We start from the raw sequence: 20,845 nt of genomic DNA, 5'->3' as shown, positions 1-20,845 counted from the left end.
GAGTGGGTCGGACCGCCAGCCTGGTTCCATACCACTGATTACTTGCTGCTTCCATAAGAGCGGTCGGTTCTTCTGTAACGCTGTGTGAAGGAAGGACGAGGAGAGCGGACGCACACGCAATTAATAATTTATTAAAACAGAAAATAAACCACAAACCAAACAGAACAAAACTAAATAACAAACAGAACAGAAACACAGCCGTGACAGACGTATACACGCACAAGAACCGACAAACTAACAATAACGACAGAGAAGCTTAAATACACACACAAGGTGGGAAAGGGAACAGGTAACACCTGGGGACTGACTAATGAGGGGCGGAGGGAAGAAACACGGCTCATGTGTGTTATCTCCACATGAGCCGGGTCATGTGGGGATAACACAGAGACAGAAAACAGGGTAAACACGTGACATGCAGCTCCCGCTCCCTCTCTAATTTTCTTTTGTTTAGCACAGCCACTCGGTTTATTTTTCACTTCTCGATGCAAGCAGGCTATCAATAAATGCCAGTTCTTAATTGCAAGTAAATTTTTTTCTCATTTTTGCGCTGGAAAAATCCTCAAGTTTGGGTATTACCGGAACACACCCTGTTTGGAGCTACAGTTAATGCTAGCTACCCTGAGCTTCGAAACCACGGTCTGGGGGCAGAAATCAGACAAAAGGTAACAGCAAACAATATAATTACTTTGACAATTGAGTGACACTTTAATGTGATGCATACGTAAAGAATACTATAATTACCAGTATCAAACCAGGAGCCGAAAGGAAAAAGTGTATATGGTGAAATGATTGTGAACCATGCAATACTGACTGAATGTCAACTGTATTTAAAATCCTATAAGCATTGTTTATAGTGATGCACTTATTTAATCAAGGGTGTAATGTGCATTAACCGATCACTTCAGGAAGGGGGGGCGATATAAACTATTCAAGAAATAGAGAACTAAAATAACACCAAAGTTATAAAAAGGTAAATGATGGAACTAAAATAAGTTAAAGAAGTATAAAAAATAAAAGAACGAAATAAATTAAATAAAAAAAGGTAAAATGCCAAAAGTAAAACCAGTAATAAAACAAATTAAAGGATGAAATAAATAAAATAAATAAAAAGTCTAAAAAGTAAAAAAAAAATAGATAAATAAAAAGACAAATAAAGTGCATAAAAGGGAAAAAGAAAAAACTCAATTAAAACAGTTACAGGCTGTCTGAAGGTGGTTAGAGACTAATGGTTAATAGTATTACTAATAGTTGAAAAACAAACTGCTAATCATGTGACACCAATTACTTTGAGACTGAAAGTCGATGGCACATTGTGACGCAATATCTTGATCCAGATTGGCTGAAGCCGGTCAATGTCATGCAGTCCTACAGCTGCAGAACCCTTTAAATTACCAGCAACACACCTCACTTTTCACCCTGCGAACACACCTGTATCCAAACAGAGGAGCTGAAGAAAACTATCAACCAGGTGAGACGATTTAAACCATGACATACTGACTAAAATATCATCAATTTTAAAGCCTGTCAGCATCACTTATACTGGCTTTAGCTAGCTTTAATTACAAATTAAATCAGAATAACGCTTTACACCTTTTTTAAATGTATTTACTGGGTCCAGAACTAAAATTTTAACAGCTAGAGGTGTCAGAAATATATAAATTGCTTGATTTAAAACTAGAATCACGTTTGTTTTATTGCAGTAATTTGCCTTTTAGGTTTCTGCATTATGGTCAATAAGATCCTAATTTTACCAGTGCATTTACTGTGGGGTCTATGGTGCGAAAATCCACAACACTAAAAGAAAAATAGAGCTTAAACAAATAATTCTTCTAGACTTGCGTTTAGTTTTTGGTTTTATGAAAATAAGTTAATAAGTTTACTGTCAGGGTTTGACCCAGGCAGAGAGACGAGGAGGCGGACGTATGTGCAGGTATGGCGAGAAATTTATTAAATAAGTAAATAAACAAATAAACAAAGAACAGCGAAACAAACCAAAACAAACTAGGGAGACTAGAGAACAAGAAACTAAACAGAGCTAAGAACAAAAACAGGGAATAACTAAAGACTAAACCTAAGCAGGTGAATAGGGAACACGGAAACAAACAAGAGATACTAATGATAAACTAAAACCGAGCAAGGGAAATAAACTAGGGAAAACACAGGGAACTAGAAAATAACAGAATAAACAAAAGATATACAAATATATATATATATATACTAAGGAGGGAACTAAGGAGCACGAGAATAAACAAGAAGAATAATATAAACTACAAACAAAGAGGGGGGCTATACAAGGAAAACAAATGAATAATGAAACAAGACTACACTCTAAAAAACAGAGGTACGATATGAGTACTTTTTTGTACTCGAAGGTACATTCTTTATAATTGTACCCTCAAAGGTACAATATTGGTCTTTACAGGGTCAGATTTGTTCCCTCTGAAGTACAAAGTCATTTCTAACAGCAATAAGTACAAATTTGTACCATTTAACCAGCCAAAAGGTACATTCAGTATTCTGCATCACTGTACTAATGAACAATATATATTTTAATTGCACATTTTTTATTTGAAAGCCAGACAATTTTGTATCATCAAGTTTTTGAGCCATTTTTAGTTGATGACAATGTTTATAATCTTTATAATCTATACTGGCACAAAAACCATGGGTACAAAAAAGGACTTTCACTGAAAGGTACTTTTTTGTACCTCAATATAAGGTACAGCCCCAGCGACAAGCTTTGTACTCTTTTAAGTACAAATCTGTACTTATATTTCTTAGAGTGTATGAACTAAACAGAGCAAGGATAATTACAAGGATTAAACTAAAACAGGGCAAGGGAATGAACTAGGGATATATACAAGAAAATAAAACAAGAAACTAAACTAGACAGGGAATAACTAAACTAGACAGGGCAAGGGAGTAGACAAGAAAACTAAACAGGGAACTAGAAAATAAACAGAGATAAACACAGAGCTAGAATAAAACACGGAACAAGAAACTAGGTCAATAGGAACAGAGAAATGCAGAGACAGACAACGGGGGACAGTGCAAAGACCGACAGAGGACAAGTGACAGAGGAAGTCTATTTAACTAAACAGGAAACACACTGGGAGTGGAAACACCTGGGGAAGGGGTGGAGCTACAAATGAGACATGAGGTAATGGAAAATCACAGGCAGAACACAGGGGCACGGGTCACGTGGGACAACACAGGCACGAGGACAGACAGGAAACAGGGCCAGGCGTGACATTTACGCACTTTTAAGTAACAGTTTACAATCATATAATTGATGCTTTTAAAGTATTATAATTTCCCTATACTTTAAATTAAAATAATTTAAAAATAATAAAATATGTTCAGAAAATCCTACTGAACAAACACACATTAAAGTCCTGCAGTTTCACTTTAAAATATTTGCATTTATAGTTCACAAAGTTCATGCTTCAGTGCACATTCAGTGACCTGTCAAACCACCACCTATCAACTACCAAACACAGCTAATACTGGAATATTACAATCTAGTCGCATTACAGCTAACATAACAGCATTGTTATACTTTTATACAGGATTATATCCTTTATAACTTGTTGCCAGTAGAAACATAATCACCCATGCAGTAATTATACCTCTGGAATATAATCAAGAGGAAGATGGATGATCACAAACCACCAAACTGAACTGCTTGAATTTTTGCATCAGGAGTAAAGCAGCATAACGTTATCCAAAAGCAGTGTGTAAGACTGGTGGAGGAGAACATGCCAAGATTCATGAAAACTGTGGTATTCCACCAAATATTGATTTCTGAACTCTTAAAACTTTATGAATATGAACTTGTTTTCATTTGCATTATTTAAGGTCTGAAAGCTCTGCATCTTTTTTGTAGTTTATAGAATAAAACAACAATGTTCATTTTACTCAAACATAAATCTATAAATAGCAAAACCAGGGAAACTAATTCAGAAAATTAAGTGGTCTCATTTTTTTTTCCAGAGCTTTATACTGTGAAGTATACATGATATGCGCGTTATGACCAATTAGTTATGATCGCTGTGGAATTGTTTATTATTTATATTAATTAATTAATTATAATGTTTATTGTTTATTTTTTTCAACAAAAATGTAATGTAAAGAGGTATCATTTTATAAATATACAATCATAAGACTATAAAGTCCAACTGTGCACTATAAAAATGAGTAAATAAAGATAATATAAAATATATATATATAATGCAGTGTGACAGTTGTCTATGAATGGGTCATATAGAGCTGCTTTAAATCTGTAACACTAACTAAAATTAAAATACCTGGCCTAAAATAATAATATTACATTGTTTTTTTTTGTGGGCAATTTATATTATAATTTAACTGTTTTTAGTGCAATATCATGACATTAAGGTCATACAATTTGTAAATATATTTGGGCACATCTAAAGCACATATTTAGTCATTGGAATAAAGTATAATATTATAATATAAACTGCCCACTCAAATAAGCTTAATCTTAAACTCTGTAATGTTTTAAAACTGTTCTTTTAAAAGAAACAGTCAGTAACATTATAAATGTAATTTTGCAATGTACCATTAATTACAGTAAGCCACTCTCTTTTTATTAAAGAAATGTTTATATTGAATGTGACAGTTACTAATAATGAGTATTTCTATAGTGGATTACATCCTGAAATCAAACCCAGAGCTCACTCTGCAATTCGGTAAAAAAAATCAAGTGAATTAAATCAAATAAAAAAATCAGCAATGTCTGTATTTTTACTGTACAAATTGCAGAAATTGCTGTATATATTTTTTCATACATTGCCCACAGTATAATAAATCAACAAAAACTCAACAGAAAACACTTTCTATTTAAGATGGGAAGACAATGGTACATAATTACTATGATAATTGAGTGGCACATGATCTTGATTTAGAACCAGTTAATGCCATACAGTCATATAATTACCAGCATCGTACCAAACACTACTTCTTTATCTTGTGGACAGGGCAGTTGGTCAGAAGATAGAAGAGCACCAACCAACAATCGGAGGTGACCAATCGGACCAATCGGAACCAACAATCAAGGTGAGATGATTTTAAATATGATTTAATGTATCATGTATGACTTTCAATATTGAAATAATACAGTATTAATGTAGTAATGTGTAGTAATAATGTGGATGTGCAGAGAGTATGAGTCATTTTCTATAGTTTCTTGGTACTGCATTACTGCATGTTATTTACAATCAATAATTAATACAATGGACTGGTCTGTAAATAAGCAGTTTACAGACAATTTTTAAACTTTATGTGGTACAATTTGCACCACAGAATTATTCTCTTTCAATGCACAGCCTACAATAAAAACACAAACAAAAACTCAACTTAACTCAACTCATCTCGGAAGGGTCTTTAAACATTTGTGCAACATTTGCATGACAAAATGGGTCACGTGACCTCAAAACACTGTTTGAGGTTGCATAGGCAAATGATGATACTGACTGCTGTGTAAAAAACATTCTCTTGATTAAGACTACTGGCATTCAGGCCTGAAGCTGTGGAACATTAGATATAAGAAACATCAAACTTTTTCTTTATCTTGTCAACAGAACATTTACAGCATTAAGACAATGGCAGACCAACCTACATCAACTCAAGTCTACAAGGTGAGAGTACTGTGCACCACCACAGGTCGATGTGGAGTGAGTTACTTTCTATGATCAGCCAAATATAGTTTTATATATACTCTGTAATAAAGTAATTTGCAGATATATTTTACCCTTAACTTCAGTGAAGCACTACTGCACTTCACAAGATAAATTTTGGTCTAAACCCGGAGAATCAATCATGTTTAAGAATAAACTGTGACTGGATAAATGAGAAATTGTTTATTTGAAAATCGGAGTGGTCATGACTGGATTACACTCAACAGATAATCGGTGAAGGTAAAATCAGTGGAGGCTGTTACACATTACAAATATGAGCTTTTGTTCTGAAATACTTTGTATTATGCTATTTAACAAAGACAGAAATATTGTCATTTAGAGCATTTATTTGCAGAAATTAAGAAATGGCTGAAATAACAAAAAGCATAATACAAAGTATTTCAGCATGAAAGCTCATATTTGTAATGTGTAACACTGTCCTATATCATAACTACATCTCTGCTGTTTGTAACAAACCGTGTGTAAATCGGGTATAAGATGGTAGAGTTGTGATTATTATAGATGTATTAAACACCTTAATCAGGGTAAATTAATGCACTGGGGAGCGCTGAACAGCAGAGCGTGCTTTGCCGTGCAGCCACAGCTTGTAAAGTGTCCCACCGCGCCACCTGCTGTTCTGGGGCGATGCATTTGTATGAGGCGGGGTGTATTTGTGAGAAAATCTCAACACGAGTTTGCCACTCTGCTAAAAGTGTGCCAAAAGTCACGTGATTTACAAATGGGCTGTGCGTGTTCGTGAATCACGACACGGTAATGTTTAATAATCATGTTTTACCTGTTTTTTATTGCTTTTTGCATTTGTAAAACGTGTTATATTTGTTTGTAAAGAGCAATGTATTAGAAAACAGCTGTATATTTATTTGAAGTTTACGTATATATTTACAACCATTAGGTTTTGTGTTTGAAATCACACCGTGTGTGTTAAATAGTCAAATTGTGTATTTGTAAAACGTGTTGTGTTTGTTTGCAAGTAGTATAATATTTACAGAATACATTTTAGTTATTCGCGTAGTTTTGGCACTAATTTAGCTCCATACTTTTTTTACCTTAGTTCTTTTTTGTGTTCAGAGAGAAAAACCAAGCCTGTTTTGGGCTAAGACTATTAGACTATTAAACTAATTAGACTATTAGAGTATTAAAGTCAGGCTGAATATCTAATGTGGAAAGGTGGAGGACAGCACACAAGTGATCAAATCTGTTTTATGAACAACTTAATATAGATTTTCCTAAGTTTGGTATCCCATTACAGTAATATCACTTATATCTTGAATACATTAGAAAGAGATCTTTAAGAATTTAGTGTTGTAATATAATAACCCTTTGTTTGTTTGTTTTACTGTTTTTACAAACTCTTGTTTTATTTTTCAGTATTATTACTGGGAACATCTATTTGATCTATAATGAGATTAAAAAAAAAACATATTCTAACACTGTCCTGTAGAGATACTCTCAGGATGTACTTATGAAAGTAACTTATGAGAAAGTGCTGTAAGTAACTACTGTACACAGACTTTTGGGTTCATAGATTCACTTATTATATTGTTTTATTTTTGTTATATTATTGAGTTCCTTTCTGACCTGTTCCTGCTTTAACACTAGCTATATCTTTCCCACTGTGAGACTAAACAGATGATCTGATCTTAATGAGTTAGGGTTCTGTATGAGTTCTGTGTTTTAGTGCACTGCCGAGTTAAACACATCAGCTCATGAAATAACATCAGTATTAAAACGCGGATCTCTGCATGGAGATCTGTGTGACTCTGCTCTGCAGAAGCTGAAAGATTAGTGGTGTTTTTACCGGAGATGGAGTCGCTCCACGCGGTTTACATGTTTTTCGTGACGTCAAAGGAGAAATATATCCCCTCTCCCCTCTCTCTCTCCCTGCTGAACACTGTCGAGTTAACTTCCAGTCGAGCTCCGTAAGTAACGACAGGTTAATTCCCGGGTTTGTAACTGAGCGCGCAGCACTACTGCAGGAGAGCCTCCGCTAAAGTAGCAGTGATTGGATCTCTTACTAACTGGTCTCTACCTTTCACAGAACTAAATCAGTTCTGATTGGATTTCGTCCTTGCCAAACATTTTTGTCTCGTTTTTATTCGTTGACGAAAATGTCAGTTAATTTCGTCTCGTTGTGTGTATGGAGCAGCTGTCTGCTCCTCCTCCCGTCTCGCTGCCTGCACTCACACAGACACCGCTGCACACACAAATAGGGAGGAGTGTTCCCTGTCATATCAGAGCGATTTCACCGCAAAATGTTATTTGCGTTTTGTCAGTGTTGGATTAGAAGACCAAAAATAGGAAAGTACCGCAATGTAATCCATTTATTTTAGCAGAGTAACGGTAATCTGATTACCACTTACTGAAGCAGTAACTGTAACGCATTACAGTTACTCATAATTTGTGATCTGATCACGTATGCGGACATGTTATACATCATTCGAACCTCTGGATTACGGAACAGTGAACCAGTAGGATGTACGTTTCCGGAATTAGAGGCGAAAGAGTGCTTATACTTTTTAGCGCAGCTTTAAAAACAGGCTCTTTGATCAGGCGGGCTCACACGCCCAGCCCCCACCCCGCGCTCACCTCACACTCCTGTTTTAAACACCACTCCACAAAACAGGAGATCCAACAAACCAGTCTCGAGTAATCCTCATTTATATCCAAACACTGCTTGAAGAAATTTTAGCCATAAAAAAATTAATATCTATTTTAATCCGCAGTAACACAACTTCCCTTTAAGCGACCCGTATATAACATATGGACGGAAAGTTTAAAGTCTCGTCTGATCAAATATGTGTCAGCCGACTCTGTCGGCCAAATCAGGTGGCGAGTAGAATATACAAAAACCTCTTCTTTTCTGCAAAATAAGTTATAAAATAAGTAGTTTTTATTCTTATAAAGTTTCCAGTCCTTTGGAGAAAGAAAGTATCATTCCAGGTTTAAATCTCTATAATATCTAACGAGTGAAAGGGAGCAGTTTATAATTTTACATGGTGTTTTTAAACACTTTAAAGCAAAATACAGGGCTGCAAAAACACTTCATCCATATCTGAAAAGCGCCTAAAAATGTCGTTTTTTTTCCCCCCATATTTTGACCATTACATGTTCAATAAAATCATTTTATATGTTTTCAATTAATTTTGTAAAGGCTTCTAAGTAATATTATTATTATTTTTTTTTTTACCTTTTAAATTTTTATCTGATTTAAATTTGAATGAAACATGTTTAAGTGAAGTGTGATCTGTTAATTTACCAACATATACTTGAACTTATATGCAATATAAAGTCATTGTAAGAGCTTGCTGCTGTTTCATTTATTAAAATTTCTCCTACATGGAAAAAGTGGGCTGAAAAAGGGGCCCACTCCGGCCCTGGATTCAAAGATGAATACCAAAATGTTTATTAAATCCTGCCTTACCAGCACACCCTTTTCTAGCATAAATATTTAAACACATGAACCTTATTGTTATACATTATCTTTTACTGACAGTATTAAAAATAAAGGCCAACATATATGCATTACTGATGTAAATAAAATATGCTACCAACATTTAATCAAAGAACCAATCAATTTTGGGAAAACTGGGGGTAAGATTTGGCAATAAAATGTAAATTCCAAATTTATTATTTTAGTTATCTTATTTAATAGACTTTTTTCCGCATCACTTGCATATTTACACATGAAATTTTCCCACAAAATACAAGAATGACGAGTCTTTTAAGTGTTTTTTTTTTATCCGTTACTGTTAATTTTTCTCCATCTCCTTGTCTTCATTCTCTCTCTACTGGCAGGATAGTTGAATCTGAAATACAGACACAGGGAATAAAGAGATATTAAATCAGAGGGTTTAGCTTGGGTATGAAACAAATATAATATTGATTCAATACAACATAAAAGTCTCACCATCGTGGCTCATTAGCTAGCTAGTTAATAAAACTAAATATAGTGAGATGGTCAGATTTTGGTTATAATTTATAAATGTGCTTTATTATAGTCAGTCTGTCTGTTGAAGATGGACTAGTCTCTCCGATAATATAAGTATATAAGTACAAAGTCAGAATAGGCAGAATGGTCCGGGCTAAGCGCAACCATATGATTATGAGATCGCCGGTTCAAATCCTGTTAATGTAGCTTGCCATTGGCTACCGGAGCGAGCACAGTAGGACTTGCACTCTCTGGGTGGATACAGTAGATGGCGCTCTTTCCCCTCATCACTCCTAGAGTGATGTTGATCAGCGCAAGGTGTCTGTGAGCTGATGTATCAGAACCGAGTCTTTGCACTTTCCTCCGAGTGTGCTGTGATGATACCCAGCAATGCCGACTTCACATGTGTCAGAGGAGGCATGTTTTAGTCTTCACCCTTCTGGTGTTGGGGCATCACTTGTGATAGAGAGAATCCAAAGTGGGTTGGGTAATTGGCCTTGTAAATTGGGAGAAATTGGGATACAAATTAGAAAAAAAAGAAAAGAAAAGAAGTACAAAGTCAAATGATTAAAGACTACTGTAGAATACTGATTGAAAAATGAACCATGTATGATGCTTTACATTTTAATACTAACTAGCTGCAATTATTGTAATGACATTACTGAATAAATCATGCTAAATAATGTTTAGATGATTTTGTAAGAGATATATTATTTGCATAATCGGATATTGGAGATTTGTTTTGATTGCAGGTCTTTAATGACTCTGTTCATGGCCACATTGAGATGCACCCTCTGCTGGTGAAGATAATAGACACTCCTGAGTTTCAGCGCTTGAGGAACGTCAAACAATTTGGAGGAGGCTATTATGTCTATCCTGGAGCGTCTCACAATCGCTTTGAGCATTCCTTAGGGTAAAGTTCAGATTTCTGTTTGTCATATTCATATTGGTATGATTGAGAAAGTCTTTAGGTAATAAAGATGTATCTCATTTCTATTAATAGTGTGGCTCATCTTGCTGGAAAGCTTGTACAGAACCTGAAAGATAGCCAACCAGATTTGGGTATAGATGAAGAGGACGAACTCTGTGTGCAGATTGCTGGACTGTGTCATGACTTGGGTGAGCCACTCATTGCACATTAGACACTAACAGCTTGTCTGTGGTGACAAAACAATAATAAACTTTACAAAATGGTCCAACTTTCATAAAATATAAAAAGCAAAATACAAAAACAAGTATAACTAGAAAAGGTAGTTCAATAATGACTTTTAAATTGGCTAATGAATTTGAATAATATTTATAAACAGCTACAAAACTGTAAAAGTAAAAATCTAAAAACCTAAAGGACTTTAAATAAACAGCCATCCAAAATCCACTGCTATCTAAATTAGACTGGTTACTGAAATTCGTAAATTGTATTAGTTTTTAAATTTAGAAATAGTGATTAAAGTGGTGTCCAAAAACATTTGGCTAAATAGTGGAATGCAAATTTATCAGCTAATAGAGCAGTGTCTTAAAACATCTGAATAAATGTTCAAAAAACTTTTAATTAAATAATGGAATGCAAACATTTGCATATTAGAGTTATAATAGCATCAAAAGAGAATGAAAAAAGTAGAAAGAGAGAGAGACACGTAGACAGAAATGTGAGAGACAAGTAGAAAAAAAGAGAGAAAGAATGGGAGAAAGACAGTTATAGAGAAAGAGAGAGACAAGTGGTAGAGAGAAATAGAAAGTGAGAGAAACAAGTAGAGAAAAAGAGAGAGACAAGTACCAAATGCAAAAACTACTACTAATAATAAAATTTGACATTAAAGGTCACCTTCCGTCGTTTTTTCTTTCATTTTAAAATGTCTAGTTGTGGTCTCTAGTATGAATGAATGACATGTGAGCCGTTTTTGTAAAAAAAAAGTGCTCAGGTGTCTCTGTATAGCTCTTTTTTAATGGACTGCTTTAGGGGTGTGTCCAAAATGACCGGATTCCAGCTTTGCTCATGAATATTCATACATGCAAACAGCATGCAAATATCTCTCCTCTGATTGGCTAGGAGCACTGCGACGCCCCTCCACCGCTCTGCCGCTCACTGCCTCCCACCTCCTAACTGATGAGCGATGATGTTGCCTCGCTTCAGCTCCGCCTCTGGGAGTTTCTCGAGCCAAGGTGGGCTGGTCTGTGAGTTTCTGCCTACATAGGCAGAAAGATAATTCAAAATTCACCCGTTTTTCGGAGGGGGGGAGGGGGGATTTCTTTGCTTAGCTCCTGCAGACAATGGGGGCTGCAAAACAGTTTAATGTGCAGGTGTACACATTCAACTCGGAGAGACCTACTGTATTCCACAAAAAACAAGAAAAATCGGATTTTCGCGGAAGGTGACCTTTAAACACAATAGAGTGCAAAAATGTTTTCAATCACTGAACTAGAAGCAAACAAAACAAAGTGCAGATTATATCACCTATTTATTCATCATTAGCACTTTAAGTATGTGCTATACAATTTGTTAGATACAGTACTGTGCAAATTACTGTGTTTTTGCCTAAAAAAAGCAACAAATATGATTTGATGCAAATAAACATAAATACGGTAAAAAATAACAAGAACATCTCATTTTTAGGTAAGTATGGTATATCCTGTGAGCCAAGCTAAAGAATAAAGTGTAGTTCCAGATTTTTCCTGGATGCTCCTCAACCAGCATGTGTATATGTTCAGTTCCATCAGCAGCTCACCTGATTTAACATCAGTAAGCTCTATTTACCAAACCAGGTGTTGATATGATGAAACTTATGAATAACACTACTAAACATGGAGGAGGAGAGATTAGATGTTTTAAGGACAACAGGGCTGTAAAAGCTCTGCTTTATGCAAAATGTATGTGTATTTACTGAAATGATGGGTTATACTGAGCTAATAAACACTTACTGCCCAGATAAGACACTTATTCTTTACTGTAATTCACACAGGTGCCTAAAGCATTTGCACAGTACTGTATGTGCTATGAAATGTTAAAGTAAAAGAGTATGTAAAAATATAAGCTCAGCACAAAGAGCAGTTTTAATAGAAAATGTAAAAACTATAATTTACACATAGAGCCCTATTTTAGTGATCTATAGATGAGCCATCCACTGTGCACCATGCAACTTGATTTAGGGCATGTCAGTGTGCCTTTGCTGTAAAAACGACGGGGAAAGTACACCTTACGCAGCTTGAAATGCACAACAGGCATGTACTAATTCTCTTAATTAATCATTGGTGTGTTATGGGAGTAACAGAAAATTAACCAATCAGTGTGTCACATGTAAAAGTTGAGTTTGTGCTGCTGTGTGTTCATGTGTTTGTAACAAGCAGGGGTATACATGCATTGAATGTCAAAAAAAGACAACAGAATATTTGATAAAGTTGTTTAATGATTTGTTTAAAAGATTATGTTCTTTAACAGCTGAGAAAAAAAACTTTATCTGCCTATTTTTATATATTTGATAAATTAAGGTCATGGCCCATTCTCACATGCATTTGATGACTTCATGGACCAGGTTCAGGAGGATGATAAGTGGAAGGTACTGAATCTCACATCCATTATTTTATTGATTATCAAACATCCTTTTACAATTATATACTGTGTTATGAATCTGAGCTGCAATGTAAAGTATGCCCATAATTTTTTTCTAACCTGTGGATTTTTAATGGGACAGCATGAAGATCAATCAGTCAAAATGTTTGACCACCTCATCATTAAGGGCCACATCAAGGGCATCATGGAAAAAAAGTATAATTTAAAAAATGAGGACTTCGAATTCATCAAGGAGCTTATTAATCCAGACAAAGACAACAAAACTGAGGTAAATCTACATGTTTATTATTATTATTATTATTATTATTATTAGGACATTTTTAACCTTTACAGTGAAGATGATCAATAACCCTGGGGTGCATTTCCCGACAACAAATGATCTTAATAATTTTAAGCACCATGTAATTTTAAAAACACCAATTTTGTTACTGTTTCCCAAAAGCCTTCTTAGTATCCATAATTAGGACTGAGATAGCCTCGCTGAACAGTAGGTTTAGTGTTGATAAGCTGAAATGGTGGGAAAAAAGTCATTTATTCAAAGTAATTTCTTTTTCTAACATTTTGGTATTCTCTAATATTAATTCCATAACATTGTTCAGTTAAAATATTATTTTCAGGTATAAATCAAAATGACTGTCTCTGTTGTTCTGGTGTTTAAAACAGGTATTAACATATTACACTTCATACATTAATGCTTACAAATTCTCAGAGACCTTTACAGAGCTTTACCTGGCCTGTCCATCCGGGGTTATATAATATAACAGTAAAAATGTTATGACCCCCCTGTCTACCCCCTGTCTGTATGAAGGTCATATTCTTTAAATGGCTGAAATTCATAGTGTGAAAATAAAGTGAAATCACCTTTGTGTTCTATAATATGAGGTGAAGGTTTTATAGACTTAAAATTTTGTGGGAAAAAAATCAATCAGCTCTACAGAAATAACACACATTCTAAATGCATTGCTACTACTACACTGGCAAGAAAAAGTATGTGAACTCTTCAGAATTTCATGGTTTTCTGTAATAAAAAAATCTGTAATTTGTAATAAAATTTGATCTGATCTTCACCCAAAAGCAAGGGTATTGACAAATATAATGTGGCTAAAATAATAACACAAAGGTCTTTATTGAGAACAACCATAAAAACTTCATAGTGCCAGTGGGAAAAGTATGTAAACCCTTGGGCCCCATTTTATCAATCTATAGCACACCAGTCAATTGTGCATCATGCTGCTGGATTTAGGCCATGTCTGTGTGTCTTTGGTATTGTGAGGGCATAAAAAAAATATAATAATTATCTTAATCAATCATGGGTGTGTTTTGGGAGTAACGTCATTTAGCTCATTTAAGGGCATAGCAAAGTTATTTTATTCTTTATTCTGTTTATTGTTGAGTTAAAAGTCATGGCATAAATAATGCAATGCACATCACCATTAAAATTTCATCCCAATCGTAAGGTATAGTGAAGGGAACCTCATGATTTGGGCCTGCTTTGCTGCAACAGGGCCAGGTCAGATTACAATCATCGAGGGGAAGATGAGGTAGGCGTTATCTGCTGCAGTGCTGTAAGCCAATCAGAGGCGATATACAGTCATATGAAAAAGTTTGGACACCCCTATTAATCTTAATCATTTTAGTTGTAAATATTTGGGTGTCTGTAACAGCCATTTCAGTTTGATATATCTAATAACTGATGGACACAGTAATATTTCAGGATTGAAATGAGGTTTATTGTACTAACAGAAAATGTGCAATATGCATTAAACCAAAATTTGACCGGTGCAAAAGTATGGGCACCCTTATCATTTTATTGATTTGAATACTCCTAACTACTTTTTACTGACTTACTGAAGCACAAAATTGGTTTGGTAACCTCATTGAGCTTTGAACCTCATATCCAGGTGTATCCAATCATGAGATGATTGTTTCAGAGATTTAACCTGTCAGTTTCCACTGTGAGGAACATAGTAAGGAAATGGAAGACCACAGGGACAGTTCTTGTTAAGCCCAGAAGTGGCAGGCTAAGAAAAATATCAGAAAGGCAGAGAAGAAGAATGGTGAGAACAGTCATTTCAATCCTGAAATATTACTGTGTTCATCAGTTATTAGATATATCAAACTTAAATGGCTGTTGCAAACACCCAAATATTTACAACTAAAAATGATTAAGATTAATAGGGGTGCCCAAACTTTTTCATATGACTGTATTTGCATGTATTAATATGAATGAGCAAGAGCCCTAAACCTGTCTTCTTTCAGCGATCATTAATTCAATTATCTAAAGCAGGGCTAAATAGAAACAACTAAGCACTTTTTTCACATGTCATTCATCCATATTAGAGACACAACTAGACTGTTTAAAATTAATTTAAAAACAATGGAATGAGACCTTTAACAACTCACGAGTGGGTCAGAATTGTCTTCCGTTACGAAAGAGTTTAAGAACTATGTGACTTGCAAAGGTTTTTGTGGAACTCTCGTAATTTTAAGAATGTTCTAGATTATAGGTACAAGGTTACGAAGTTCTAAGATTTAACAAAGTTTTTGGAAATGCACCCCTGTATTGTAATATACACTGTATATAAATATATATTTATACTTCACTGTAGTGTATTTTAATAGTAGTGAAGTGTGTTTTATGTTGTTCTTTCTTTATGTTGTATCACTTTTGTCTGAGTTTAAATAAATCTGTTACTCTGCACTGCAAAGTGGCAATTTAAAGGAAGGACACAGGAAAAGTCATTTTTGTACGAGATTGTGGCCAACAAGCTCACTGGCATTGATGTTGACAAAATGGACTACTTCAGTCGGTGAGTTATACACACAATTTAACTGTATGCACGTTTTAATGTTTTAAATTAAAACTTGCATACAGTTAAATAATGATTTTTTTAATGCTTGTATTTCCCTGTTAGGACTGGAGAGTAATAATAGTGTAGTTTGGTTTTGGTCTAAAAACCTAGGAGAGGAGCTAGGAGCCCTATTTTAACGATCTATAGCGCACTTGGTAATTGCGCTTTGCGCAGCTGGATTTAGGGGCGTGTCCTGTGTCTTTGGTATCCTAAGGGCGCGTAAAATACGCCTTGCGCAGCTCCAACGGCGCAAAGGGTGTGTTTTAATTCCATTAATTATTCATGGTTGTGTTTGGGTCTAATGTGAAATAAACCAATCAGTGTGTCAGTTTCCATCCCCTTTAAGACACAGCTGTGCGCTGACTTCAGTTCATTCCTATTTTAAGAGCTCATAGGAAACTGCGCCGTCACTGTGAAGATAAACCAGCAGCTTATTTAAGGGAATAGTAAAGTTATTTTATTCTTTATTCTGTTTATTGTTTATGTAAAAACTGGGTTTACAACACTGAATATTTATCAAGCAATCAACCATCATTATTTATACTGGATAGGGCCCCCTCATTTACAATGCCACTGAGCATTTACAGTTTAAAAGGGCTAAAAAATATTTTTAAAAAATTAGAAATAAAAACTGACATTTAAAATATATATACAAATAAAATATAATATATATACAAATAAAATATACAAATAAAATATATATGTAAAAAAGGAAAAATAGGACATTTTAAAAAGGTCATAAAAATTGACATAAAAAGTAAAGAATTTATATCTTATGAAGAAAAAACTAACTAATTTGATCAATAAAATAATAATAATAATGAATAAAATGAATTAAAAACAATTATATAAAATATAAACTCATTAAAGTGTCAATTCAGTTTTAAATAATTGAAACAGCTCATTAAAACCTCAACCTCTACTTTATATTTGACCATATTTGATTAACTTTACTGGTCCCTACTCATCTTAATTTATTTAACTAAACTGAGTTTTTATATTATTTGTAGACTCGCGCTGAATTCAGGTCCGCGCTGCGAAAGAGAGAGAGAGAGAGAAAGAAAGAAAGAGAGAGGCGCAGCGCATTTTGCCTGATTTCTCTTGATTAAATATCAGTAAATATGTTGCTATAGTGAGTTTAATAACATGAATTTTACTACAATTGATCCAACGTTATTTACTAAAATGTTTTTTTAAGATTACAGAGGTAATCTCGCGTGCAATGCCACGTGCGCTGCCAAGCTCTGCTAAGTGTGCCTGCGGCACTGATCGCTGGATATTTTTTTATAGTTAATTAATTAATATATTTAATATTTTAATATATTTGTGATGAGAAACAAAGGCTAACATACAGCTTTATATTTCTGTGTATTTCAAATGTTTTGAATTTTATATAATTGATGGGCAACACACGACGCCAGGGTGACAACGTGCTTTATTTTTCAGATATGAAAAAATAATAATAAAAGTGAATTAAGGTTAAATAATAGCCAAGTGAAATAAAATAAATATGAAGTCGAAGTTCTTTTCTCTTTCAAATTTTTATTTTACACTGTATCAACAGTTTGGAGAGTGGATGAAAGCAGCAGATGGCTCAATAGGTAGCTTGCTAGATTAGCGTGTTCATTAACCGGACAAAACGAGTGGCTGCAAACACATTCACAACATTCAAACTTTGGGATGAACTGGTGAAATATGAGATCAAACGATACACATACTTTAAAAAATGAAATCAATCAGCAAATACCATTTTTTATTTTTTTTTAGAGATTGTCACCATCTTGGTATGACATCTAACTTCTCCCATGAACGCTACATGATGTTTGCCCGAGTATGTACAGACGAAAATGGTGAAAAGCACATCTGCATGAGAGACAAGGTGAGCATTAACGCATAGAAACTGTGGGTTGCAATGATACTGTAAAACAGAGGTGTGACCTTTTTGTTTTGTCTTTATTAGGAAGCAGTAAACATGTATGAATTGTTCCATGTCCGCAACCTCATTCGTCAAAGAGCTTGTCATCACAGGGTAGCAAAGGCAGTGGAACTCATGTAAGTTTATCATCCTATAAATTTAGACAATGTGTGTGCAGCAACAACAATCTAATATTTTACATTTTAATGGGCCCTATTTTTACAATCTATAGCGCACTAGTTTATTGCGCTTTGTGCAGCTGGATTTAGGGGCGTGTCCTGTGTCTTTGGTATCTTGGGGGCACGAAAAATAGGCGTGTTTTAATTCCCTTAATTATTCACGGGTGTGTTTTGGCCGTAACGTGAAATAAACCAATCAGTGTGTCTGTATCCATCCCCTTTAAGAGGCAGCTGCTCTGTCTTCTGTTCATTCCTATTTTAAGAGCGCATAATCTGACAGCGCGTCACACCGTTCAAATAAGGGAAGTGTAATGTTATTTTATTCTTTATTCTGTTTATTGTTTATGTAAAAACTGTGTTTGCAACATTGAATATTAATCAAGCAATTATCAAACAAACTAATTTAAAACAATCACAGGCTTTCTGATAATGCAGAATAATAAAAGTTTCAGTTTCAGTTAGTTTCAGTTTCAAATCATTGCTCATCAAAACCTCAACCTATCCTTTATATTTGTCAATATTTGATTAACTTTACAGGTCATTACTCATCTTAATTTATTCAACCAAACTGTGTTTATATTATTGAGCTCCGCCCTGCGAAAGAGAGTGAGAGAGAGGTGCAGCGCATTTTGCCTGATTTCTTTTGATTATTTATTCGTAAATATAGTGAGTTTATGCCATGAATTTTAGTACACTTGATACAACCTTATTTATTAATAGACTTTTTTTTATAGAAAAAAGAGATAATCCCGCGCCGCGCTCGCTGCCAAACCCGCTACGCGCGCCTGCGTTTTTTTTTTTTTTTTGCCCTGGACCAGATTTTCCTTAATTAATTAATATATTTAATATTTTAATAAATTTGTCCTGGTGATAAGAAACGAACACTAACATATAGCTTTATATTTCTGTGTACTTTAAAAAGTTTTATATAATTGACGGACAGCCTCAGAGGCCAGGGTGACAATGTGCTTTATTTTTCAGATATATAAAAAAAATAATAATAAAAGTGAATTTTTAGTTAAATAATAGCGAAGTGAAATAAAAAAATCGTGTTTAGTCGATTTGTTCATTATGTTTATTTTTTATTTCTAAAACTCTTGCATTTAAGTGAGAATAAGCTTCTGTTAGCAGAATGCCTGTGTCTGCTGAAATTAAGTTATTAAGTCTGTGTATTGAACATAGTCCTTATAAATGTCATGCAGATTTTTAATTATATTTTATTTTTATAGTTGATTGCTGAAGGCTCTGGGTAAGCTTTTTTTTTTACTGTGGTGTGGAAGTGATGGTAAGGGGTATTTAGGAGCGCAGGGTGCAGGGTGATCGCGACTGACCGTTGAATTTCGACGTCCTTTCACAGGATCAATCGCGTAACGCGTTTTTCCGCCACCAAGATAGAAACAGGCCAGACATTTACCTGAACACACGTCATTTCCAGACCACCACGCCCATCAGCCTTAATAGATTCCAAAAGTCTGTTGCTATTTTAAAGACGCGTGCGCAAACGTAACAATAGTCTGTTGACTGGGTGTACAAGGCAACGCGCCACGCTACACCCCTTGCGCGGGGTGTACGATAGGACCCAATATGTTTATTATGTGTGAGACATCTAGAATTGTGAAAAGTGCTGAATGTAGTAAATAAGATGATTGAAATATCACTTTCATGACACCAGTTTTTAACAGTTCAAATGGAAACAAACCCCCATCAAGGAAAATATTAACAAACAACTGAAAGATTTTGTCCACTTGTGATCTATTTGTATATGTTTCAATGGATAATGAAAAGTAAAAGGGAAAACGTTGTTAGGCTCCAGAGTTCAACTGTCTCTTGCTGGCTTCTGTCCAGCGTTTATACCATATCTATCGGACCTCGACCCACACAGTTCCACCAATCAGGTGTGAGTGGTGAGCTTCAAGGTCGTCTTTCCCCTTAGACCACAGCCTGTTTTTAGATAGAAACAGGCGTCTTACATTTCCATCCATTAACCTGCACAGAAATAACTCTGGAAACTCACAAATATGTTAGATAGTCAACAAAAACACTGACTAAACATACAGAAACTATACTGATTCCACAGAAAAGGCCTTAAAGCCTACTGGCCAACGTACACATAGCACATGGAGTTTTACCCACGGTTACATATGAATCACTCAAAGAAAATTAACCAGAGATCATGGTAATACTGGAAAATATACTGATTTTGCTAAATAATGATTAACATAAAATACTGATTTTTCATTTAATAGAAAAATAACACATTACACTATAAGGCAAAACTCCTCCATATCAGTTTACTACTTTCAGTTAGTAACCAGTATTACACACAGCCTAAGAGAGTCAAATTTTAATACAGTATCAATAGGTTGTTTTTTCTTTATGTATTTACAGCTTTGTCTTTCTCATGCATTGTTGTTTCCAGGATAACAGATGCCCTCATTGAGGCTAACAGTCACTTCAAACTGGGTGAAGAAAACCTGACCATCTGTGAAGCAGTGAACGATCTTAACACGTTCACACATCTAACAGGTTCCCCTCAGATCTACAAACAGAATGAACACTTGGTGCTTTGAAACAGTCACTCAGCCGCAGACAAAAATTTCAATGTTTTATAAAAATGCTATAAAATACACATTGCACATATAAGCTAAGAATATCAAAATACAAATACAATTCAAATTTGTTTACT

At 34.7% G+C, this 20,845-nt stretch overlaps 2 protein-coding genes across 2 annotated transcripts in view; both read left to right on the top strand.

Moving 5' to 3' along the window:
• Positions 1-379: 379 nt before the first annotated feature.
• Positions 380-20,845, top strand: part of LOC111191572 (deoxynucleoside triphosphate triphosphohydrolase SAMHD1-like) — a 56,039-nt gene continuing 35,573 nt past the window's right edge. Inside the window, exon 1 of the mRNA XM_049470840.1 lies at positions 380-662. Coding sequence (XP_049326797.1) covers positions 607-662 — 56 coding nt within the window. The 5' untranslated portion in view covers positions 380-606. The remainder of the gene's footprint in view (positions 663-20,845) is intronic.
• LOC111191578 (deoxynucleoside triphosphate triphosphohydrolase SAMHD1-like) overlaps positions 5,002-20,845 on the top strand; it is a 28,343-nt gene continuing 12,499 nt past the window's right edge. The window contains exons 1-10 of the mRNA XM_049470462.1: positions 5,002-5,079; positions 5,604-5,660; positions 10,401-10,561; positions 10,652-10,767; positions 13,132-13,199; positions 13,335-13,481; positions 15,923-16,023; positions 17,833-17,944; positions 18,026-18,117; positions 20,579-20,685. Coding sequence (XP_049326419.1) covers positions 5,625-5,660; positions 10,401-10,561; positions 10,652-10,767; positions 13,132-13,199; positions 13,335-13,481; positions 15,923-16,023; positions 17,833-17,944; positions 18,026-18,117; positions 20,579-20,685 — 940 coding nt within the window. The 5' untranslated portion in view covers positions 5,002-5,079; positions 5,604-5,624. The remainder of the gene's footprint in view (positions 5,080-5,603; positions 5,661-10,400; positions 10,562-10,651; positions 10,768-13,131; positions 13,200-13,334; positions 13,482-15,922; positions 16,024-17,832; positions 17,945-18,025; positions 18,118-20,578; positions 20,686-20,845) is intronic.

This window comes from Astyanax mexicanus, chromosome 22, assembly GCF_023375975.1.
Source record: "Astyanax mexicanus isolate ESR-SI-001 chromosome 22, AstMex3_surface, whole genome shotgun sequence".
NCBI lineage: Eukaryota > Metazoa > Chordata > Actinopteri > Characiformes > Acestrorhamphidae > Astyanax > Astyanax mexicanus.
This window is presented reverse-complemented; position numbering and strand designations above follow the sequence as displayed.